Below are 26251 nucleotides of genomic sequence, written 5' to 3' on the forward strand. Positions count from 1 at the left end.
AAGCGAAAGGCCACCAGCTGATGGTGACCTTGAAGGTGAGGATAAGTGGTTATGATTTAATACAGAGGATCAGGAAAAGGTCACATCTCTTTGGATGTGAGGAATTACTTTTGAGTCTTTGCAAACACTTAAGATCAACTAATACTTAACAAATAATGGAAATAAAACCAGAGGAAATAAGTGAAGGGCAAAACCCTCAGGATGTACAGAGGTGATCTAAGAAGGGAGGTTCCTGGTAGTCTTTGGTCATGTCCCTTCAGAGGACCTAAAACCAGCCTCTATGCAGAAAAGCAGTCAAGAACAAACCCTCCAGGAGCAACAAGGGTGACTCCTTCTCAAACCACCTTTGTGGGAAATGCCTTCACAGTTTCTTAGAAGTGAAAGGCAAACGTTTAGCCACTTACATTTTAGCAGACTGCCATGAACATTAGCTGTGTGCCATCAGGGAATTTGAAATTCCAGGATGTTTTCCATTGGCTCAGAAGGTCACTGGATGTTACAGTGGTGGATTCAAGCAGCTTATCAAAAATTAACTCATACACAAGGCTGATCCAACAGTTTGATTCCTATACCCTCCCACTGAAACACACATACACACAAGCATGCAACAGAACTGGAAGGAAATGACAAAGGGACCAGCGATAGGGTTCTCCACAGTCACTGCTAAGCACAGGGGAGAAGTGACACACTTGTCAAAGCTGTGAAGTAGGTCCCTGACACCACAGGCTGCTGCGGGTCCACATGCTTTCAAGCCACAGGATGTGCAATTCATGTGGACTTTGAAATATTGGATTAAAGAACACAAAGCTCCAGGAACACCTGAGCACCTTTTTGAAATTATGTAAAATCACAGTGGAGTCCACAGCACCAGGAAAACATTTGGAAACTTTACTTAAAGTATTATTACATATGAGGAAGGGTCCGCAGTGAGATTTCTCAGAGTTTATGAATATTTATTATGGAGTATTCTTTAAAGCAACCAAAAATTAAGTCCAGAACAAATGGGAAACAGATTTCTAAGAGTCGTATGTTTACATTATGCAAATTATAGTTGAAGATCTATAACCCGAATATTGTTAAATGCTTAAAAAGGGTGGGGGGGGGAGCAGCTGATATTTGGACGAACAATATTTTTAGAGCTTTTGACAGTCTGTGCATTGAGGGACTCCTGCAGGCACATCTTTTACTAACCTGGTAGTAAAGTCATTAGGTCAAGGCTATGTCAAAGACCTGGGGTTTTAATAGCCCCTTTGTTCACAGAAGCCTCTGCAGGACTGGATGGGTGACACTCAAACCCGATAGGAAAGTCCTCATACCTGGCTCAGCCCCTGCCAGTCCAGAAGCAATGAGGAGGCTTTGCCAACATGCCGAAACTCCCACCTAAGCACACTTGGGTTTCACATTTAGCGAAAAAAGAGAAGCAAAGTGGACAGGCTTACATGCTGAAAAGCTTGCCTGAAAGATGTCACCTTAGACTTTATGACACTGATTGAGCATAAACCCCAGACAGACACACAAGTTTACCTCCAAAGGAGGCAGAGAGCTGAAGGTGGCCCCCACCCTTGACAAAATGTAGTTAAAGACTCATAACCCAAGCTTTCACCAGGTACCACATCACTTGAGGAGGGCTAACTAATTGAAAAGTTTATTATTAATAGTTACTATTTCTTGTTAGGACACCAATACATTGTCATCATATGAAATCTGTAAAACACAGAGAAAATTGCTAAATAGAAATACATTTAAAGTGAGAGCCTATCAAGTCAGAAATGAGGTGCCACCTCTTCAGATCACTGATGTCTGGGCTCGGGCAGACCCACAAGCCTTTCCTCCTCACCTCCCGCTGCCCATTGCCAGCAGCCCCTGACCCCTGCCCCAGATGCAAAAGAGCACAGCTGTGCCCTTTCTCAAGGCTTCAATCCAAAGAGCTGAAAAGTCTGTTGAACATGGTCTTCCCATAGTGCAGAGGAGAATGAATGAGTTACAGATCACATAAACTTCACCACCAGAAACAAAACTCCCGGCCCACTCATCACCTTGCAAAAAACACCCTCCCATGCTCCAGTTGTGCGGTCTTAGGCCAGTCACTTGACAACCCTTGTCCTCCCCTCTATGTGGGGGCTGAGAATGTTCCCTTCAATTCACAGGGTTATGGTAACATTCAACAACAGTGTCCCATTCCATGCATGCAGCTAGTTCTGCACAGCACTGTTAATAAGAACAGCAAGTCCTATCCCCAAAAGTAACTCTGAATCCTGTCACTGTGAGCAAGATATACAAAAAGATACAGACACTGGGGCTGGGGACAGCTCAGCCTTAGAGCATTTGCCTAAGCTTAGAGCATTCCAACCCCAGCATCACAAAAAAAAAAAGTGTGTTTGTGTTTGTGTTTGTGTGTGTATGTAGAAATAAACGTGCTCTACTGGATTCTTGAGAGTTGAAAATAAACCAGCTCTGCATTGATGTTCTTCTAAATTTGGTCTATGAGCATAACCATCATTTCTTAGGCATTTGATTCCATTTATTGCATTCAATGAAATCAGGAACCCTGTTTTTAAAATCCAGGGCTGGAAGCATAGCTCAGTAGTGGAGCATTTGCTGAACAATGCAAGGTCCAGGGTTCCATCCCCAGCATCATGCATGTATACACACATGCGCACAATTAATAATTACTAACCTGTCTTTGTGTCTTGGGGATTAACCAAAACCAGTATTTTATGGTGAGGTTCATCACGGTGCAGAGAACAAAAGCAAACGGATGAAGTTTCAAGTTTAACCTGAAAAAATAATAAAATATCTGTTTTGCTCTTTCATCATATTAAGGGCACAGGAAATTGCTGAACAATTAGCACAGTATTCATTGAAAGAACACTACAACACGGAGGTAAACAGGATGTAGGCAACATAAAAATGCAAATCTTATTCATTCTGAGCTAACCACAAGGGGTATTTGGTAACTGTCCCATCTGTCCCATATCCGACCTGCAAAACTTTTCTCCCCACTTTCACCTGCCCACCTATTCAAGTTGATTAAACACTCTCCTGCCAAATGCCCTGGGTATCTCTCACTTCCATATGCTTCCTACCCCCGCCTTCCATCCTGATCCTCCTTGGGCCTCAGCCTGCAAAAGCTGAGAGCTACACACCCACCTCAGACATAGACCTGTTAAGTCGGCATCAACTGTCCTCCCTGAGCCCTGGTGACTACTGTATAGGAGCAGTCTAGGATGTCACTTTGGCTGCCTACTGCTCTGGCTCAGGTCCCTGCAAGCAGTCTCAAGAAATACATACCTCTCTGGGTGCTCCAGGCTTAGCCAGGGCTCCATGCAGCCCTGCAGCAGAAATGCTCAATTCTGGGTGCCTGTTTGCTTATATGACAGAGGAACTGGGGTCACCAACACTGGGATTGTCCCAGAGCCTTCTCTCAAGCCCCCTCATCCAAAGCCCTCATAGTGGCCATCACACTTTCTTCTCCCAGCTTCCAAAGCACAAGGTCAACACATTCCATTACCATGCTTATTTTGAAAACCAAGGAGAGTTAAGAAAATTAGAAAAGAACGTGTCAGCTGAGCGAGGCAGGAAGGCTGCTTGTCAGAGTTTACAGGAGGCCTCCACAGTTTCAAAGAACTATTTCTTAACAAATCCTGGGACACATAAACATCTTGGTACCTCCCCATCTCTGAAGTCACTCTAATGAAGAGATCTCAAGCTGGCCCTCCTGCAGAAGTTATGTCAAGCACGGCTCATCCACGAGATGGCTGATACAAGGCCATTAAATGTGCCATTTAGAAGGCATCATATCAACCTGGAAAGATACTTATTACTGAATACAGCATTGTATTCAGGGAGTGACTTCACCTGGTTGTTGTTGTTGTTTTTAAGTATGCAGGAAAAAAAATCCAACAGAAATACATCAGAATGTTTCCAGCAGTGAACCATGCACAATTGTATTTTCTCTACCCTTTGGTACAGTGCCCAAGTATCATACAGTGAGCTTTTACTGTTTTGTGACCAGAAAAATCAACAAATATTATTGTGCTCTAAATGTGACAGAACAATTTTAAGACCAGAAAAAGAGTCAATTATAAAATGAAAAGATGTAGGAGCAAAGTGATGTGACATGATATAGCCTCAAACCACTTCCGCATCTTTCTTTTTATTTTGGAAAACCCCGGATTCAAAAAGAAAAGATAAACCTGCTAAAAGCAATGAGGCAGCTCAACACCATTCCTAATGAGGCTATTTTGTAGCTTAGCGGTAGGAAACTGCTCCTATCCCTTAATTAACTACTAAAATAGCAGGAAATCAAATGATTGGTTCCATGAAAACTTTTTTTTAGAAAGGAGTGAAGCAAATAGGTATACAGACATGACAGCATTTCTATCATATTAAAACAACTTAATTTTAGTAACTGTCTTATGTTTTTGTTAACACTAATTTTTTTTATCTTAAAGAGCATAGTCTGTATTGAGTTTTATTTTAAGGAAAGTAATCCATAAACATGGGTGTAATTAAAGCAGGTGATTGAAACTTCAGGGCTAGCTGCTGTACTTCACGGCTCTTTTTAGATTGCCCTGCAACCTCCACGCTCCACCCACCCCTGCAGCCCACCTCTCAGCTAGGTGTGACTAAATCCCCAACCTTGACGGAGTGCTTGAGAGATTCTGGCCACGAGGGGGCGCTAAAAGCGTACAAGCACCTTCTGCAGATCAACGTGAAGTCACCCATGGGAACTGGATTCTGGGAGTGACTTGACTGGGAATTACCATCTCCGAAATCTCAAGAAAGCCACAGTTTGTAACTGTACCAACCATTGTTTTCATTAACTCTGGAACAACTGCACTATAGTAAAACAACACCCGGTCTCCCTCAACAAACTGTGCCTGCCAGATAGCAATCATTTCTGCCATAAGTGAAATCTTACAGATGATCTCAAACAAGAATTTTTTTGTCTCTTGCAACAGATCAGCCTCAAATGTGAAAGATAACTACCGTAGGTACTATCCAAGATACAGGTATTCTTTTTACTGGCTGCAGGGAGGGAAGACTCTCTCTTAAGTCACACAGTTTTAAAATTTCACCCACAATGCCGCCATCCGAACGAATAAACAATTTTCTTGTCTCTCTGTTCCCTTCAAGGCCCGACTCACAATGCACACAATCTTACTAGTGCCCAAAATCATAAATGACATAACTTCATTCCAAATTATGAAATGATAGAACTGAAGAAAACCTTAAAGGCCATAGATAAACCAATCTCCTCATCTTACAAATCAGGAAACTGGGGTTCAGCTAGGTATTTGTTATACCCTGTATCACTTTTAATTATTTTATAAAATATTATTATAATTATTTAATTATTATTTAATTATAATTTGAAAATAGCAAGACAAGAGAAGGTACAACTTAACCAAGGTCACACAGCTAGTAACTGGTAAACCTATGATTCCCACAGGTAACCTGGTTCATTGCCTGGCACAACCAGACTCACTCTCAAGACTCCAGAATCCCAACTGAGGATCCCTTCTGCTTCTCGAGGTGGAATTATTTTAGTATTCACTTTTGTTTTTGTTTTCCTAAATCTGGAATGTTCTTTCTATAACACTTTCTTCTCTGAATTAGATTTGACAGAACTCTCCACCAAGAAAGAGCACACATACCTGCTCCCCAGAGGAAAGAGAGAAAATCTCTGATGAGGTCTGAGCTCCTTCACTAAGTGAGGCATGATAAGCCAATGTTGCTTCTTGATGCCCCTCCCCCTCGGGGTCATCTTCCAAAATATCCACAGGGTAAGTGCCTGCTGGGGTGGAGAGAAGAAGTGATGTTAGTTTTATTCTTTCATTAAAGGGACAGTCACTTATATCTTGAAGATATAAAACTAAAAGATTATCTGCTTTAGAAATTAAGTTCACCTATTCCCTGTTAGGCTGTTTAGGAAACTTCTTTGAAACTACCCAATGATTTCCCAAGTACTTTCAGCAGAGAGAACACAGAAGCAAGGAACACAGCAGGCATTGGGAGGGCTGAGACTAGCTGCTGACTTCGTCAAAATCCAGCTTGACCCAGCTATCCCACTCCTTGGTTTATACCCAAAGGACTTAAAAATCGGCATACTATAGAGACACAGCCACATCAATGTTTATAGCAGCTCAATTCACAATAACTAAACTATGAAATAAACTTAGATGCCCTTCAAGATGAAGAAACTGTGGTACATATACACAATGGAATGTTACTTAGCTTTAAAGAAGAATGAAATTATAGCATTTGCAGGTAAATAGATGGAACTAGAGTATATCAAGCTAAGTGAAATAAGCCAATCCCCCCCCCCAAAAAAATACTGAATGTTCTCTGAGAAGCAGATGCTGATCCATAGTGGGGAGCAAGGGTAGGGGCAGGTGGAACTTTGGATTGTGCAGAGGGGCGTGAGAGGAGGGGTGGGATGGTGGGGATGGGAATGAAGGTAGAATGAGACAGACATTATTACCCTATATACATGTATGATTATACTACTGGTATGACTTAGCACCATGTACAGCCAGGGAATGAGAAGTTACGCTCTATTTGTGTACAATGTGTCAAAATGCATTCTATTGTCATGTATAACTAATTAGAACAAATTTAAAAATCCAGATTGAGTGGTTCTCACTTTCCTAGCTAATATTAACTATAAATATTAATATTAGCATGGTATTCTTTAGTTCCATCTATTTACCTGCAAATGCTATAATTTCATTCTTATTTAAGGCTGAGTAAAATAATGATGAAACTTGGAATCTCTATCTCATACAGGTTCATGAGATTTTGCCCATTCCTCCCTTAGTGGGACTAATAGACCATAACTTGTAAAATACCATAACTCCAATGACTCATATGAAGTACATAACTACATGCCCACACACAGATAAATGAATATTGTACACATTCATTTGCAAAGAAATTAATGCATATTATTCTCTGAGTCTTCCCTGGTGTCTTTTCCCTATAGCCACACTTTTGGAGGAAAAAAATGATTTTATTTGAGGAAGAATTATATTCTCGAATCAAACATTGGGAGCGTACAGTTGAACTTAGCAGCAGCAATCAAATTTTCCCTCTGCAGCAATCAAAGATACTGGGCTGGCATGTCCCCACGTGGGATGAGGGCTCCATCCCCATTCTGTGGACTCTGCCCCATCTTTACCTTGGATGTGCCTCTGGGCCTCCTATAAGAGAAGAAGGTTACCAGAGAAGCTGCTGCCCTTATTCCTCCCCTTCCTTATTGAATATGGAAGGACCATCATGATTCCCTGAATAATACAGCATAACAACTACTTGCATTTGCACTGTATCAGTAAGTCATGTAAAGATTAAAGTCCCCAGGAGGATCTGCACAGGTTCTATGCAAACCCACCATTTTATTTAATGGACTTGAGCATCCACAAATTTTGGGTTCCAAGCAGTGGGGGGGGGTGGTCCTCAAACCAATCTCATGGACACCAAAAGACAACGGTCTATTCTTCCACTCTTTGATTTCTTTTTAAGTACTTCAGTGTGAAAGTCACACAAAAATCACTACTACAACTGCATTGATTCCAATATTTCAAATAAAGAATTGACATCAGGCAAGGAGTAGAATAAGGATGAAACTTGGGGTCTCTGTCTAAAAAGACGGTGGGCCACTACAACCAAGGCACTCTGCGACAGTAAGCACACGTGTGTGAGCGTCAGTGTGTGTGTCCTCTGCACACATAAATACCTTTAAAGGATCCCAGACTCCTCCTTACTTTGATGAGTCAGGAAGTCCCCCAGCAACCAATCAGGCCTGCAGCCCTCTAGCCAGCCCCCTGGGGCTCCCTGCTGAGGCCTTCAGGAGCACAGCTCAGGAGCCAGAGGGATCCAGTTCCTGACCCAGGGACCATTTCAAAACCGTCAAGGAGACCAAACTCAGCCTGTCTCACTTCCCTTCGATCATCCCAATCCATCCCTCGCTTAGCACAGGGTCTCAGCATCCCATAACAGCCTCTCGCCACCCCCGCATCCACCCACCCTCCACCCACACCCATTAAAATAGCAGCACAGTTAACATTCTGTGGACTCTAGATCTCAATATGCTGCTCAGTGTTCCACGGCCCGAATCTCACTGAATCCTGCTTAACTCCAACTGGCAGAGGAAGTGACAAGCCTCACAAGGATAAGACCTGGCTAGAAAGCAGCAGAATCAGACAGGAGACCAGGTCTGTCTGATTTCAAAATCTGTGTACAACATTCAGATCATGACAGTGACCCTCTCAAATCGGTCTCCTCCACCCTTACCACTCCACATCCCCATCTCCTCCGGCACCCAATGGGCTCATGTGCCCACTCCTGACAGCCTCCTTCTATCTCTTCATCCACAAGATCCACCCCCGATGCAGCCAGCTCTCCTTTCTAGGAATCCCAAAAGGCAAGGGCAAGGACTCTAGGGATCACCGAGTCCTGTGTTTATGTGACAACTTGGCCTAGGATAGCCTAGGATCAGCCAGCCCCTCTGCCCGTAGGGCCCCCCAACTCACACCTCAACTTGGTCTTTTTTAGTAGTTACCCCCTAACCTAGAGCTGCTGGGGCTTGCTGAGTACAACTTCCCTCCCCACTCCCAGACTCTACTCTGAAGACCCCTCCCCATGCTTGTCCTATACAAAGCACTTAGTAAATTTAGGTGGTTGTTCAACTGAGCTCTGCACTGAAACTGCTACTTATTTCATCTAGTTGGTCAAGTATGCAAAAAGACCTGGCAAGCATTCCAATGAATTCAAGAAAACTGGAAAAAGGGCTGCTTGAAACCTGGGTGCATCCCGCAGAAACCAGCCTCAGTAGCTTCCTCTCCCAAGATGCCCCCAGGAGCACCAGCATAAGGAGCAAGTTAGAGATGGACTCTGATTTTTACTCTCTGTGGCTGACTCTGTGTTTTGGGAAACACATTCCTTAGGTCTGGACCATTGATCAGTCTACTCCAGTGAGGATGCAGGGCCGACAGAAGAGCATCCTCAACCAGCCCCAGAGAGAAGCTGAGCTAGGCCCCCTGTCACTTTCCCTTGTGCCCAGGGAGTGGAAGAACACTGTGGCCAAAGGGTTTGCAGGCACTCCCAATTTGAGGCCACCAGGCCAGAGGCTTGACTCCTGGTGGGTCGGGTAGGGAGGCTCCTTCCTGGCTTCTGCAGGCTGCCAAGAGTTGCCTGGCACGGTTTCTGGTCGTGTGTGGTCAGGAGAAATGCTGTGAATGTGTTTTGCTCCTTCCATGCCATGAAATCATTTCCCCTGCAGGTTACTTTGCTGGGGCCGTGAAACACCCTCAAAAGACTCTGTGGGGACTTTCCAGAAGACAGTCACTGCCCCAGGGCTCTAATGCCTGGCTGTCCAAAGGAAACACAGGAGTGGATCCCTTGGGGTCTTTTCAGAACAAGCTTCAGGAATCAGAAGACTATCCTGAGAGTGGGGGTGACATCCTGCCTACCTCTGGGGAAAGAGGCACATAAATCAACCCTCCCAATCATGGCAAACTGGTGGGGGTGGGGGAACACCATAATGCTCAAAAAATAGTGTGGGGATATAGCTCAGAGTGTTTGCCTCTCACGCACAAGGGCCTAGGTTCGATGCCCAGCACCTCCAAAAAAGAAAATACTGTGGCACCCACACTCAGTTCCCTTTTAAAAACTCAAAGCAGGGTGCAGAAGAACAGCCACAGAGCAGAGGACTAGGAGTGCCCCTCAACTCAGCCTAGCACCCACAACTCTCTGGCCCACTTTGTTTAAATTCATTCTCTTCCCTTTGAGGAAAACTTCTCCATCAGAAATCTCAGCAGCTTCTGTCCTATACAGATGTTTGGGTTAGCTTCCTGGAAAATTGGGTGGGAATGACAATCATAAGCTGCTTAAGACAGGAGAGGGGCGAGAGCACCGAAGGCCCAGCAGAAGAAGACCCCTCCCCAACCTTAGAAGAAGGAATGCACCACTCCTCAGCCCAGGAGAATGAAACCCTCTCATGACTCAGAAGGAGGACGGACTCCCCGCTCCCAGGAAGAATTAAAACACACACACACACACACACAAGCACACACGAGAGTCAGCCTTGGGAAGTAAACAAGGCTTGCGCATGCGCCAGGCCTCCACGCTCGTTCTGCTTCCCCGCTTCCCGGGTGATGGAAGACAGGCTCCGCAAGGGCCTCCAGATGTGAAATGCTAACAGCCTTTAATGGCTTGAACTGAACAGGAAATATTTTCCAAAGCCAAAAGAATGTAATCTTTTCAGTACAACGTTAAATGCTTTTTATTAAAAAAGGCACACAGTTGAAATGATAGTCTCTGCAGACTGTAAAGAAACTGAAATCCCTCAACAAACTCAGAATTAAAGAATTCACTTTAAGCATATGTTGGCATAGTCACCCGAAAAACAAAAACAATAGTACATCTGAAAGCATTCTTCTAGGGAAAATAATTGAATTATTCAGGATGTTTGTACCAAAGCTCAAGTTCCCAGGCTGCTTCAACAGCAATCTTATACCTAGCCACTTTGTATCACCCACTGCCCATCGGCCACCAGTGCTGCAGGGTCAGCCACTGCTGTTCAGGCTGGCAAGGCCTTTCCCAGTACTTTTTGATCCTTCCAATGTAAACAGCAATGCCAATGAATGAAGACCTTGGAAAAGATTGGTGATCTGCATTTAATCATTGATTCAATATCATTTGCAGAATATTCTCTCCAAACACTACCTCACCATAAAGATTAGGAAAATGCTCTCATTTTAGCAAAGCATAATTTTTCTCAGATGGAACTATTATTATAAGAAGCACTAAGGGAGATATTTTAAATTTTACTAGCCTCACTCTACGAACTTGGCCTTTGCCGAAAGCCACTACCTGGCAGTAACTATGGGATATTATGTCATTGGAAAGACTGGCTGTAATCATTTGAATTTTTTAGTAATGTGGGTTGTCATTCTTCAATTACAGTAAGAACAATTCTTGCTCAGGGTAACATGAAAAACATTCAGGATATAAAACGATAACATTCAACTCACTTTTTATAAAGTAGTTAAAAGGCACAAAAACTTTTTTCATATTTTTGCTTTCTGTCATTTTTCACATAGGCGGTCTGTTTTGGCTTTTGCAGGTTTTTTTTTTTCTTCACAAATTAATTTTCTTCTAAAAAGCACTTATTAATAGAAATGGAAGCTTTATTAGAGAAGAAATCTACCCAGGGGGTTAAATGAGTAATTCTGGGATTAGCAAAAAGCATGAAGACTAATTTCTAAACAGAGACAGGAGCGGGTACCAGAAAATTCAGGAAGCCTAGAGCAAGAAATCCGGAGGGGGGGGTGCGGGTCTGACCCCAGGTGTTATGCACTCCCAAAGCAGTTGGGATAATGCCCAAAGGGAGGAGAGTTTTGGTATCATCTCAGCTGCTCAGAATTCAGAACCAGGAATTCATCAGGGCCCCCAGTTTCTAGTGAGGTGCGTGTTTCACTGTGCAGTCCGATGCCCAGGGCTGTGTGTCTGTAGGTCATGTGCATTAGGAAAACCCAGTAGTCACCCTGCAGATTTCATCCTGAGCCTGCAAAGCATTCATCATAGGACACCTTAAGCCTGAGAGTTTCTTTTAACATAAAATATAATTAAATTTAATTTTACCTTTTTTTTTTTTTTTTTAGTGCTGGGGATTGCACAGGCTGAGCATATACTCTATCACCAGCCCAATTGTATTTGATTTTAAAAAAAGAGGACTATTATATTACACTTAGTAAGGAATACCCACAGTTGTATGAGACAATGCCTGGCATTTATTTAATATCAAAGCATTTAAGGTTTGTGCACACATCATTACAACCAGCCTGGGTATCCTGCCACTGTTTTCCCTAGTGCATCTATGGAACACTAGCTCCACAAGATATGCTTGGGATAGGCTCGTGAAAGCGGGGTTTCTAGCACCACCAAGTTTGGAAAAGGGTGGCATGCTGTGGCTCTGGGTTCATTGCTAAGAGTTTTACATATCTATCAACAATCAAGGAATTTAGAAATTCTGTAGCAGTTGAATTTGCTTAGCTCAGCATCTCTTTCTCAAACTTATTTAACGAGAGCCCCCTGGTCCCAGACCATCAACTGACAGATGGCAAAGCAAACTTTCTGAGGGGAGTGCTTTGAAATAATGTCAGAGTGGAAGGACCCATCATGGCTAGAGCGAGAGAAAACAGGCAGGTGCCTGGAGCTCAAGGCCAGAGCATTAAGAACTCACCACCAGGAAAGGCAGCCTTGGTGGCAGCAGAGCATCCCTCTTCATAGGAAAGTAGAGAACAGAAGGTGAGGCCAATAAACACTTGGATATTTTCGTTGTTTTTTGAAGAGCATCTGATTGCCAAAATATTCTTAGCAAAGAATAAAAAAAAAGCTGGAAAACAGAATGTAGAATATGTTAGAATTTTTTGAGCAGATGAGCAAAGTTGTCAGGAAATGAGGAGGCATTGCTGAAGGACTGCAGGTGTCGGCGACAAAGGTTTTATTACCCAGTAATTGACAGGCAGCCGGTTGCTCTGTTATCACATGGATAGCATTGGCCCACTTGCAATTTGTCGTTGCCTTTGCTGAGAATAAATCACTTGTCCCAAATCAAAGATGGTAAAACATGCAGATGACTTTATGTGCCACCCACGTAAAGGTTTATGTAATCCTAATTGCTTTTAATATGAAGGTCTCATAATTTGAGTGTTGGTGACTCTTGTTATTAGGCTAATGATACCAGGATAAAACTATTTCTCCCCTGAATCATTCAAAAGGATATAAGGTGGAACTAAGACATACGGATCCTTTTTATTTTCTTTATCATTCTAAGAGGTATCACTTTTGGGGACACATGTGAAGTTCTATTTGGGGCAGACAGCAGAACATAACATCTCAAATATCAACTTCGATGTGAATGGTAACCAGAGAGGTCTTCACCTTGACACAAGGACTGAAAGCTCAGGTTTTCCTTGCTGAGGACCTCGAGCAACTCCATGCCAAATGGTCATCATTACAGTGCAGGGGCCATATTTGTCTAACCTTTACTGGGAAGGAAGAGGGCTTTGGCACATGCACAGGACACACAGAAAGCATTTGAAGCTTGACACTTCAAATCATGAACTTAATTGACCAGGAACTTACGAAAATACCAAGTCTCAGTGTCATGTGGTGGCCCTGAAGCTAGTGGGAAAACACTGTGGTAGAGCAATTGTCCAGAAAAGAACCAGAGCCCTAAACCACATAGCACACAAGAAGAAGAAAAATACCCTCGTCACTGTGACGCTCTTACCCGCTAGTCACAGAATAATATTTCTCAGAATTAACCCAAGAATCATGGCTGTTAACGGACTTTAGGAACTTTTATCCAAAAAACACATCCCTTTTTGTTCATCTATTACGTTTCCAACAACAAAACCTCTAAGAGGGAAGAAAATGAGTTTCTACTTGGCATGTCCACCTCTGTGCAGAGCAGTGATGGACACTAAAAGACCACCAGTCTCTGCCTATGTAGCCTGGTCCTGGATTAAGTTATTTCACGCTGTTTAAAAATTGAAGCTGTCTCAGGGTTAGGGTTGTGGCTCAGTGGTAGAGTGCTCACCTAGCATGTGAGAGGCACTGGGTTTGATCCTCAGCACCGCATAAAAAAAAAATAAGTGAACAAAATGAAGATATAAAAAAATGTAAGTGTGCAGTGGGCGCACACCTATAATCCTAGTTATCTGGGAGCCTAAGGCAGGAGGATCTGAAGTTCCAGGTCAGTCTCAGCCACTTTATAAGAACCTGTCTTAATAAATAAAAAGTGTTGTGGGTTTAGCTCAGTGTTGGTGGAGCACTTGCCTACATGCATGAGGCCCTGGGTTAGATCCCCAGTACTGCAGAATATTGCAAAAATAAAAAGAACTTATGCTCATCCCCCAGATTTGCTTCACTTGAGGAATGGACAGTGATGAATGGGCAGGCTTATCTGGAACTTTTTCCAGGTATTTAGAATGCATTTGTTTCTAAATACCTGGAAAAGTATCAAGATAATTGCATTTTTTAAAAAGCTCTGGACTTATTTACATAAAAATGAAAAGTAAATGAAAAAGATGCAGGATACTAATATTTGCATCAAGGGTGGTACCTGTTCAATTTGAAATTGAAGAAACAGAAATTTAACATCTGCCTTGAGTGGATAAACAATTTTTCTAAAGGTCTCATTGGGAGAAGATGTATAAGAAAAAAATTAAGGCTATATTCTCATATTAAAAAATACTCTTTTAAGTACTATCTTTGCATAGAGTTTTCTAGTTCACAAAGAACTTTCACCCATCCTGGCTTGTTTGAAACTTTCATCAACTCCACAAAGTCAATAAAGTACAGTACACTGACCCCATTTTTCAGATGTGAAAACAGAGGTTCAAAAATGGAAAGTTAGCTAGACCCTGGTTTGAACCCTCACTGACTCTCTGACTTACTAATTCATGTTGAGCTAGCTCGCACTGAGGAAATGTCAGCTCACACTTGGGATCACCCTATTTCAAATACCATTGAACTTGTAAACCCATGTTCATAGCAACACTGTTTACAACAGCCCAAGATAGAAGCAACTCAAATGTCCAGCGACAGAGGAATAGATACACCAAACATGATACAAACGATGGAATATTTTAAGGAACAGTCAACCTTAAAAAGGAAGGGAACTGACACACACTACACATGGATGAAACTTGAAGGCTGGACCCTGTGAAATAAGCCAATCGTGAAAAGAAACATTTTTTGCGATTCCACTTACATGAGGCACCTTAAATAGACAAATTCATAAAAATGCAAAGTGAAATAAGAGTTTACCCAGAGTCTTGGAGGAGCAGAAGTGGGGAGTTGTTTAATGGGTATAGAGTTTTTATTTGAGAACATGATAAAGTCCTGGAGATGGGGAGTGGTGACATTTGTACAATGTGCATAATGTGAATGTGAATAATGTGAATGTACATAATGCCACTGAGCTGTATGCTTAAAAGTAGGCAAAAATATGGCGCATGCTTGTAATCCCAGTAGCTCAGGAGGCTGAGGTAGGAGGACTGCAAATTTGAGGCCAGCTTCAGCCAACTTAGCAAGGACATAAAAACTTAGTGAGACTCTGTCTCAAAAAATAAAAAGGGCTGAGGATGCCTGGTACTCCCATAAAATAGTTAAAAAATATAAATTTTATGTTATGCATATTTTACCACAGTAATTAAAAAAAACTTTTTATGGACTTGATTTTTTTTTTGGGGGGGAGGGTTACCAGAGATTGAACCCAGGGGCACTTAACCACATCCGCAGCCTCATTTTATTTTTATGGAAAGCATGACACATATCCATAATTATTTCGGACCATTTATGAAGGTAAAATGGACATGGCATAACATTTACACTTTTAGCCATTTTCAAGTGTACAGCTTTTGTGGCATATTACAAGCATTGTTGTGCAACCATGACCACCATCCATCTCTAGTACTTTTTCATCTTCCTAAACTTAAATGACATACTCCCCATCCTAGATATCACCTCCAGCCTTTAGGCCCTTTCTGCCATTCCACTGTCTCTGTGAACTTGACTACTCTAGATATGTCATCTGAGCAGAATCAAATGGCAATTTCTATTTGTAATTGCCTTAATTCACTTAGCATAATGTCTTCAAGGTTCACCAATGTCATAGGGATGCATCAGAATTTCTTTCAAGGGTGAATAATAGCCCATCATATGCCACCTTTTGCTTCCATTTCATCTGTTGATGGACACTTGAGTTTCTCCCATTCCTTAGCTATTGTGAATAATGCTGCTGTGAACATGAGTATGCAAATATCTCTTCAAGGCCCTGCTTGCAATTCTTTGGGCTAGATATCCAGAATAATGATCATCTAGGAATCCTGTGTTCAATTTTATGAGGAACCTCTATGCCATTTTTCAGAGTGGTGCAGCACATTTTAGATTCCCATCACCAGGCAAAAGGATTCTGATTTCTCTATATACTCATCAATGCTCACTATTTTCTGTTTTATTTATTTATTTTTCCTTTTAACAAAAGAGGTATCTTATTGTGGTTGTGATTTGCATTTCCCTAACAATTCGGGATGTTGAGGTTCTTTTCATGCACTGATTTTCCAAGTATATATATCTTCTCTGGAAAAAATGTCTACCCAAGGTTCTTTGCCTACATATTCTAATTTTTAAAAATCAACTTTGAAAAACTTGCAAAAAGTGGAAAGACAGACATTCATTCAGAGGGAGATGAGCGGCAAAACTGGTGGTGTGTGTTTGGTGCTTCATCCAGAACACACCATAGTGGGAGACTTAATCAGAAGCAGCACAAAGAGATCAGATGAACAATGAGGACAGCATGAACATGTGATTGTAGTGAAGACGGCAAAGGGAACAGATAACTTGAGCAGGTTCTGTCGATGTGCATAGCAGAACTTGCAGCTGACTGGCTGTGCAGCATGAGAGGACAAGCTGACCCTCTACTTTAACCTGTCTCTTCCAAATAAGTGAATGAAATTCAACTGGAAGCTTTCAAACTTCGATGGATTTATGAACTAACATCAGAAATAGTCTAAATCTGTTATGATCCTAGCTTTATCAAAGTGTTAAATTGATGAACACATCAACAAAAGAATAGTATATACTTTACTCTAAAATACTATGTATTTTTCTTAAGTTTAAACTGAGCAATTTTGAAAAAGTAGATGAAACACCAATGAAAGGATGACTTTTATATGCTGAATTGAAACCTGATAAAAACTAGAGAATGATACTTTGACTTTCCCAAACATTAAGCCACACAGGCGTTTGAGCTGCAGGTAAGGGTACAACTTTGAGGCCATTTAGACCTAATTTCATATGATAAAACAAACCACCATGAAAGAGACAGCACAAACTACACACTCAAATTCACAAAGACTGCAGATATTGAGATTATCAATATAGAAGATAATGATATGAAGCATGTTTTAAAATATTTAAATAAAAATAAATTTAAAAGGTGAAGATTTTTCAAGTTGCCCAATAAGATTCTAGGAGGAAAGAAAGTAGAACTTCTAGAAATGAATGTCTTAATAGCTGATGAATTGGAAAACACAGCTAAAGAAATGACCCAGAATGCAGTACACAAAAACACACAGATGGAAAACTTGAAAAGTAGGTTAGGAAAAATCAAGAGTAGTGTAGAAGGTTCAATAACAATTTATCTGAAGTTCCAGGAAAAATAGCAAGAGTTCTAGAATTAATGAAAGACACCTTGTCTTATATTCTAGAATCACAGCCAATGCCCCAAATAAGGAAAATTCCCACCTAAACACCAGTGAAGTAAAACTGCAAAACAGAAAATACAGAAGATGACCTTAAAATCAGTCAAAAAGCAAAGAGAGATCCTTCTAAGCAATGAGAAGACTGCTGCCTTCTCAACATCAACTATGGAAGCCAGTGAATAATGGAATTCCATTTTCAATGTGCTAAGCCACCTAGCAAAAGTAACTTCCAAGAATGGGAGCAAAATACAGAAATACTTAGAAAAACAAAACTGAACTGACGGTGCAGCTCAGTGAAAAGTTATTCACCTGAAATGCAGGAGACCCTGGCTTTATTCCCCAGCACTAAAAAAATAAATAAATAAATAGAAAAACAAAAGATGAGGGATTTTACTACCAGCAGACCCCCTAAAGATATTTATTTTTCCTTTTTTTCCCTAGTATTGGGGATGGAACCCAGAGCTATACACACATACTAGGAAAATGCTCTACCCTTGAACTACATCCCCTGTCCACTCTCAAAGCTATTTCTAATGTGTATAAGAGAAAAGGAAAATGACCCCAGGAAAAAGTAGTTCGTCAAGAAGAGACAGACACAAAGAAAATATCTACAAATATCTACAAACATGTAGATATATCCAAGTCATTGCTGACCATACAGAACAAAAACATCTAACTTGAGGAGCTAAAAAAAAAAGCTAACTGAGGAGCCACATAATACTGGCACACAAATGGGGGAGAAATGGGAGTGAAAGCATTCTAAGGCCCTTAAGTTATTCCAGAAAGCTAAAAAGTTGACAAATCTCAGAATAAATTTGAGTTAAATATGCATATTAAACTTTACATTAGCCCTTTAAAGAATAAAAATGAAGATTAAATGTCAAAACAGGAGAGAGAAAAAAGAAATTAAGGCAAGAATACAGGGGATTTCAATTAATACAAAAGAACGCAAGAAATTTTTAAAAATCTGTCAAAAATCATGTATAACTGTTAAGATTAAAAGCAGGTATCATTAACAAATAACTAGACTTTTACAGGACAGATTTTGTTGTATTTGCATATTTACACCAAATATTTTAAAATATTTTAATAAATATTTTATTTAATATTCATTCATCATCAAAAATACAAGTAAGCTTGGCATAGTGGCACATGCCTGTAATCCCAGCGGATGGAAAGGCTGAGACAGGAGGATTGTGAGTTCAAAGTCAGCCTCAACAAAAGTGAGGTGCTCAGCCACTCAGTGAGATCTTGTCTTTAAATAAAATACAAAATAGGGTTGGGAATGTGGCTCAGTGGCCAAGCGCCCCTGAGTTCAAACCCTGGTAAACCCCCCCCACCAAAAAAAAGCAATACCTTCCCTTCTACATAGCTTTAAAAGTGTCACCCCCACCCCACGATGTTCTAATAATCCAAATGTGGATAGCGTATATACACCTCACTTGTTGGAAAACATGAAGTTCAAAATGAACAACCAACTATTATAATTCACTTATACTGCTCCACCACATACATACACAAGTCAAAAATAGTCCACTAAGTACCAGTCTGATAGGGAGTACAACTGGGCAGGGGGATGGTACCATGAGAAGTTTTAACAGTGGGGAAATTTCCACAAAGTCAACTTCTCAAATACTTACCGCTGGAGGAAGTATTCATGGACTCTAATTAGGGTTTATTTTAGCAATGAAGAAATGAACACAGATTTCTCTGTTAATGAAATTTGTGAGTTGTAGTTCGAGACTCAGTTTCCAAAGAAAACACATTTATCTTAATTTCAGCAAGATCAAGCAATCTTAGGAGGGTTTGGGAAGTGGGAGCCCTTCCTCTGCTGCCACACACATAGAGCAGGGAGCTCACTACCCTGGGCAAGAGCCCATCCCCAAGTCATCTCCCCTCTGTGCCCCAAGACCTCAGCCTAGGCAGTTTCCAGCGACTTCATGGTTGCCATGTTTCGAAGGACCAAAGAAGCATGGGAAGGTTTCTGTACCTTGTCAATCAACAGGCATTGGTTGAAACAGGATCTTCTTAGCAAGAAAATGAGGCTGCAGCCTGAGAATATTGAGTGCCATGGGTGAGAGCTCCTCCCATGGTCAAAGAACAGGACAGGAAGATAGGGAGAAGAACTGCAGCAGTGAGGAGGGGCAGGCCTGCGTTTCAACCAACAGTGGCCTTTGGATCCACAGAAACTGTATCCCTGGTCCCCATCCCAGTTTGCTGATCTCTGACCTTGGAAAGGCAAACTCACAGCCCAGGATGGGCGGTCTAAAAGGCACGGCAGTTCTAAACCACACCTGTTACATCCTCATTCAAAGCTGTTACTGAAAGACACCAAACTGCAACTGTTCCACTGCCCCCCACCCACCCCAACTTTAAAAGTCACCTGACCCTTTAGGTATCTGAATGGGTGCTGGATTTTTCTCCTAAAATTTCTTTCTATACCACATAACACAGCCATTTTCTACAATCCTGTTTAGAACTTCCCTGGGCTAAGCTACCAATACCATAGCAGAGGAGCCAGAAGCTAGCTGCTGTCAGGAACCCAGAGAAAGCCAGACACTGGATTAGGGGTTCAAAGGTCAGAAAGGCAATACCTCAGAACCCACTGTCCTCCCACTGACAGCTCCAGTCCTGGCCTCCTGGTAATTCACCCCATCCTGCCAGGCCATGGCAGGACCCTTGGACAGGGTCAGCACACCAGCCTTCTCCAGCCCTGCCTCAGGCTATAGCAATCCCTATTTAGCACAGACATCCAGTGACAAAGTGAACAAGAACTTTCTACAGTATAGATCCCACAGGGAGGCAAGGAATCACCAGAGAAAAGGGGTACACAGTCACCCAGGCAGTTAGGAGGACCCACTCAGACCCAGTCTTCCCAGGAAGACATTCTGAGGGACGTGTTGCCCAGCAACCTGGCCAGGTGCACTCTGCCCTGGTGTGTGGCAAGTCAGTTAGCATCTCACCACTTCCTGACATACCCAGTCTACATAAAACTCCTCCCAGCAATCCCTTCTACACTCACAGAGCCAACAAGGGTTTTCACCAGCACAGGGAAATATCCCCTGCATCCAACATTCATGGAACTCGGGCACTAGGCAGAAAGATCAACCAGGGTTCAGCCCTCAGAGAGACTACTATCATCTGCTTAGGTAGCCATACCAGACAACTTTCATGGTCAAGTAGACTTTTAGGGACTAACTTATCCCTTCCCATCCCTTCCTTTCCCTTCTGATGCATAGAGGCTGGCTAATCCCTTCTGATGGGTAGAGGCTGGGTAAGAGCTACAGGATAATTGATAGTAGTGACATCCAGCCTCCGCCCACTATCCCCAGTGAGGTGCTGCTCCCCAGGAACAAAGATTCTCCCGCCTTGCCACGTCCATGTTCCCCTATGAGGTTACTCACATGCCATGGACCAGAGAAAATTCAAAATGGCTAATAAATATGTGATTTAAGTTTTATGTTAGCAGGAGGTCATCTCTGAAGGGGTCCTTTAGGAACTGTCTTGTGAATTATTTCCTTCCTGAGCCTCTACCCTACCTTTTTTTTTTTTTTTTTTGGAACTTCAGGGAACTTCACCCTTAAGACAGATTTCCTTCTCTGGGGAGTCAGACCACAACTAACAACAACTCCCATTTGAATCCCAACACTGCCACTAACTAGCCAGCTAACCAAAGGCAAGTTACTTCATCTCTGTGCCTCAGATTCCTCTCCAGTAAAGTACAGATGATAACACTATCTCCCTTTACCACTTATCATGATATCAATTAAGGTCATGTTTATGAAGGGCTCAGTACAATACCTGACCTACAGTAAAATGTTCCTAAAGGTTAACTTACTAAATTATTCAAGTATTCAAGTCTCCTCTGCCCAAACATGCAATGGAGAAGCCACCTCCCAGAGGTTGAACCCAGAGCAGTGTACCAATGGTACATTCCCAGTCTTTTTTTTTTTTTTTTTTCCTTTGTTGAGACAGAGTCTCACTAAGTTGCTTAGAGCCTTGCTAAGTTTCTGAGGCTGGACTTGAACCTGCGATCCTCAGACCTCAACCTCCCGAGTCACTGGATTACAGTCATGTGCCACCATCCCTGGCCTTCTACCTTTTCTTCTTACCACAAATCCTTTTGAAACAGCAGCTGTGCCTGGCCCCTGTCAGGGTCCTGAGATAGGTCCACCCACCTTCTGGGCTGTTCCATATCTGTACTGCCTGGGTTCCCTCTGCCTCAGGTCCTGCCTGTGGCTTCTTTTCTTTCTGGTTTCCCTCTTTGGATTTGTTGGGGCTCAAAAAGAAAAAGATACCCCAAAGTACAGCACTTTGGCATGCTGAGTACTGTGAACTAAAGCAAGTTGGAATCCCTCAAACCAACGTCTCTGACCTTCTCCAGCCCTTCTGTCTCTTGCCCTCCCCTCTCTTGCCTGCCATGTTCCCAGAAACAAGTCATACAAATGAGAATTCCTCTTCTCCACAGTAGGCCATAGGAAATGGAACCCCTTCCCCCATAAAAACACTACACTTAGTCCTCCTGCTCCCAACCTTTCTGTCTTGAAGCTGGACCTAAAGGAATTCTCTGACCCAGTCTTTTCCCATAGTGGGTCATAAGACCCTCATTCCAGAAGGGTCATGACCATTACTGGGGAGGAAGAAATGCGACAACCAGAGACATCAGGAAGAATCTGAACACAGGCCTTGTGTGTTCCTCTCTCAACCTACTGCTTGTCAGATCATACCTTTCTTATCTCATGATATTTCTACAGGACTGTCCCTGCTTCATAGAATGTAAGCATAAGAGAGGCATTTCTGGCTTTGTGTCTTCATTCTGAAAGTTCCTGTGTCACAGAAAACTAGGATTAAATTAATCTGTAATATTTTTCTCTTACTCTGTTTTTCTGTTTGTTTTCTGAGATGGGGGTCTCCCTCTGTGGCCCAAACTATCCCAAATTCCTGGGCTCAAGTGATCCTCCTGCCTCAGTCTCCCAAGTAGCTAGATTACAGGTGTACACCACTGAGACTGCCTCATGTTACAGGGATTGTTTTGGCCATAACTCATGTTGGGAAGGCAAGGGATCACCTTTACTACCCCTACACATCTATGTCTCAAAACCAGTTCCCAGAACTTCTCCCTCCCTGAGCATTCTCCCTCTGTCCTCTCCTCCTCCCATGTCCCAAGGGACACCCTTCCCAGGCTTCCATCTGCATTGCTCTGTCTTCATTAGATAGCAGGGGTCCCCAGTAGAGCTCAGGCACCACAGACTCTGGTGGTTCTGGAATTCTCCACTTGAATTCCTCCTGCACTCTGGAGTTAGTATTTCTGACAAACTTTTCATATTTCCAATAAGAGGCAAGTCCTGAAACATCCTGAAATCACTATGTCTCAATCAAATCATGCGGGTACCTCCCCACCCTCAGAAGTCAGTTCATTTATTAGCATCCCCACAGTCCCCCTTGCTCCTACCCAAGCTTCTGAGTTACCCTCTAGTTCCCCTTGCTTGCTAGCTTTCTTGTGTATCAGCCCACTCTGCTTTATGACCAGTGTAAATTGTCAGAACACCCAACTTTTCAAAAGTCCAAACAAATGGCCTTCTCTGTGTCCATTCTGCAAGAGTGTGGGCCCAACAGTTGGCTCCCACTCACAAGGGGTCTCATCTAATCTTTATGAGGCAAGTCAAGCCTTTACCTCAGAGACAGGGAAGTTCAAGGTAACAGAAGAAGGCTGCATCTAACTTTCCTTTTTCTTTCCAGTATACTCTAAGCTGAAATGACAGCAACAGATGCACCAGTGGAACCTAAGAAGGTCTTTGGTAAAGGGGAAATTTAAAACACACATACAAAGGCTCTGAAATGGGGGGGAGGGGCAAGGAAATTCTGTGTGGCCTTGGAGCATGTCAAGAAAACTTGAATTATTGTAGGGTTCTCCCAAATCCCCTCTGGACAGTAACTCCTTAGGAAAACAGACACACCCATATTAAGGAGCCTCACAGAAACACAAAACACAGCTCCCAGGCCCTTCACATGCCTTTTCCCTGTTTCAGCAGCAGAAGTGAGTCGGAACTAGGATATAGCCTTACCTGAAACCATAGTTTCTAGTTCCATGCTTCTTTGCTCAGAGAAAAAGTATTCCCAAGCAGACACGATTAGCTCAAACCATTTTTGGAAAAGGGCTATCAAAGCTTGGGCAATGGTTCAACTATGCAAAATTCCAATCCATTAGGATCGAGCACATGTGGAAATGATTAATGTGCAACTGCTGTGTGTCATCTGGGCCATCAGTGACTGTCAAAACCACAGCAAACATTGAAATAAGTACAGGAAAATCCGTAAACGGTTATAGGCCAGCTATACTTTTCCAGAAGGTGAAATTACCATTACTTTTTCCATTAAAATAAGACTGCATAAACAGATTTCTGAAGCACTTGTCATGGGGAACCCTCTGTTTCATGGTACCACCAGAAGACAGAGACCAAGAAAGGAAGCTAGCCAGGGTTGAGTACCTCCCTGTAATGACACAATGCTGTACAATGAGCCCATACTGGCTTCTCTGCATTTTTTAAGAGTCACTTTTTTTCCTTGCTTCACTTCTCCAACATGCACACTGGAAACAGCGCTCACTATCCAAACCATTAAAACTAACTTTCTTAAAAACAAACAAACAAAAAACCCCGAACTTTCTAGAAGGAAGTACCAAAAAAAGAAAAAAGAAAGAAATAGAATCTCTCCAAAAATAAAAACAAAATTCTCTTAATCTCCAGACCAGCTAAAACATTCTTGAAGCACGTTACTAATACATATACTTAGCTACGGGCTACCTTCTCCTTAACTCATTGACTTAAAATTAAAAGAAAAACAACTCGATCGTAGCTTTCAAATGCACGTTATAAAAGCAAGTGATTCCGACGCTGACATTGGCTTCCAATAAAAAGCAGAGGCGCCTTCGTGAGACGTAGTTTTCCCTCACTGGGATGTGTGGCTGGAGAGTGTGGCCAGTCTGCGGTCTGACTGCTTGTGAGGCGGGGCCCGCCAGCTGCGGCCAAGGCGCCTAGCAAGCAAACTGGACGCTTAAGGGGACAAGAGGAGCTGGCCTCTTCCTCCCTCAGGAACCAGGCCCCTTCCTGCCACTTGTTCTCACTGGAAGAGAGGATGCAGGAGAGAAAAAGAAGTACTATCTCAGAATCCAATGGCCCTGCCTCTGCCTCCCTCCAACAATCCGCTTTTGCGGAGGTAGCAGACAGCCCTTTAGGGGTCAGTCCCAAGTGCTTTCAGATTCAGACGCTGCCTCCAAACAGAGGGCCGGGCATAGTACCACCTGGGACCCGACAGGTGGCGGGCTTAGGGTAGCGCCCTCAAGTCCCGGCTGGGACAGTAGAGTCGCGTCCGACGCACAACCGCAGCCCGGGTGGGAACTGGCACCCAGGGGGGCCCGACCACCCTCCCCCCGCTCCCCATCCCAGTTGCCCGGGCTGGGGGACTGCGGTAACCCTAGCTGTCCGTACGGAACTCTTCCCCAGTGTGAGATTCCCATTTCCCAATCGAGACCACCAAGACCCTAAGATGCAGGGAACTCGCCCACATTCCCCGCCCAGGGAGCAAGCCCAGGTCAGCCGTCCCAACGCCCTGCGGTCCCAGGGATGGCTGGGAGAAGCCGCGACCGAGGCTGGGTGCCCAGCACGGTGCTCTCCAGGGGTTCACATCTGGCAGCTCCTCCTACAGCTCCCCCCGATCATTTCCTCTTTTTTTCCGTGTGCCCTGCATTTAAACTTTGTGGGGTAAACGCGGGCGCCTAGCCCGCTCCCCACCCGACGGCAATGGCGGCAACAGGTGCGCGGCTAGCGGCGTCCTGGCGCCTACTCCGGGAAGTTCCCTTGGCCGCGGCGCGCTGTTTACGTCTCGTTTTGCAGCGCTGGAGCCTGGAGCTTTCGGGCGGGACGAGCCATTGAAACCCGAGACCCGAGACGCGAACAGGAGCGGTTGCAGAAGGCTGCAACCGAGGGCGCACCGGGTCAGGTCGGCCGCGGCTCCCATTACCTGCGGCTTTGAGGGAGCTCTCGTCCTCCATGCTCCGGCTCCGGCGGCGGCGCCCAGTCGCCCTCACTCCCCACCCCCCACTGTACCTCGAGAATCCCCTGAGACTTCCCCACACCCGCCACCCCACCTCAGGCTCCTCTCACCCCGCTCTTCCCTCGGGGTGCCCTCACTCCTCGCCTCCTCCCTCAAGACGGGTAGTTTGTCAGCTATCAAAACCGTGGCTCCCCGAAAATTTTGCGAAGAGCATTCTTTCCACCTTCCCATCTGATTGACCAGCCAGGAGGAGTATTTATTATTCCCCTTAATGTGGGGAGGGGAGAACTGTTCGCGACCCCCCCTGCACACACGCAACCCCTTAGCCAGTGTCTCTAAGCCTGGCCTGGGTACTTTCATGCCTCCATCCCCTTCTGTTTCTTTGTGCAAATATATATATATATATTGCCCAAAGGGTTGTAATTCTGAAATTTTGCACAGTTGAGAGTCCATAAAAGGAACACATAACACAGTACAACCACTTATGTTTCTGCCTATTTCAAAGTCTTTCCAATTTTTTTCCAATCTGCTTTTGCTGATACCAAACCCTTTTTAATTATTAAACGTTCAAAAAATTGCAGGCAATTTTTCCTCCATTACATTTGGCTTGTTTCAGGGTGTCATCTTTCCGAAGGTGCAGGAATGAATGATGTTAAAATGCAACTGTGCACAGACTTGTCTGTAGTCCCAGCAACTCATGAGGCTGATGTGAGAAGATGGCTTGATTCTGTGAGTTTCAGACTCAGGGATTTGGAATAAAGAGAGAAAAATACTGAATCTCACAGGAAACACCCACAAGCATTGAGATATGGAAAGCACAGTTATAAATCTTGAGCAATGAGCCCTTGACCCATGCCCTTGGCCCAAGGCCTTGTACAATGAGGGAAATACACAAGTTCAGGGGAAACTGGCTTGAAATT

At 43.4% G+C, this 26251-nt stretch overlaps 1 protein-coding gene across 1 annotated transcript in view; it reads right to left on the minus strand.

The window, feature by feature from the left end:
• Nucleotides 1-25329, minus strand: part of Fam169b (Protein FAM169B) — a 67483-nt gene extending 42154 nt beyond the window's left edge. The window contains exons 1-6 of the mRNA XM_077800159.1: nt 25070-25329; nt 24206-24401; nt 8296-8409; nt 7184-7205; nt 5661-5797; nt 2678-2777 (exon numbers count right to left, since the gene is read on the minus strand). Of these exons, the coding sequence (XP_077656285.1) occupies nt 2678-2777; nt 5661-5797; nt 7184-7205; nt 8296-8409; nt 24206-24401; nt 25070-25329 (829 nt within the window). The remainder of the gene's footprint in view (nt 1-2677; nt 2778-5660; nt 5798-7183; nt 7206-8295; nt 8410-24205; nt 24402-25069) is intronic.
• Nucleotides 25330-26251: the final 922 nt, after the last annotated feature.

The sequence above is a fragment of the Urocitellus parryii genome, chromosome 6 (assembly GCF_045843805.1).
Source record: "Urocitellus parryii isolate mUroPar1 chromosome 6, mUroPar1.hap1, whole genome shotgun sequence".
Classification (NCBI taxonomy): Eukaryota; Metazoa; Chordata; class Mammalia; order Rodentia; family Sciuridae; genus Urocitellus; species Urocitellus parryii.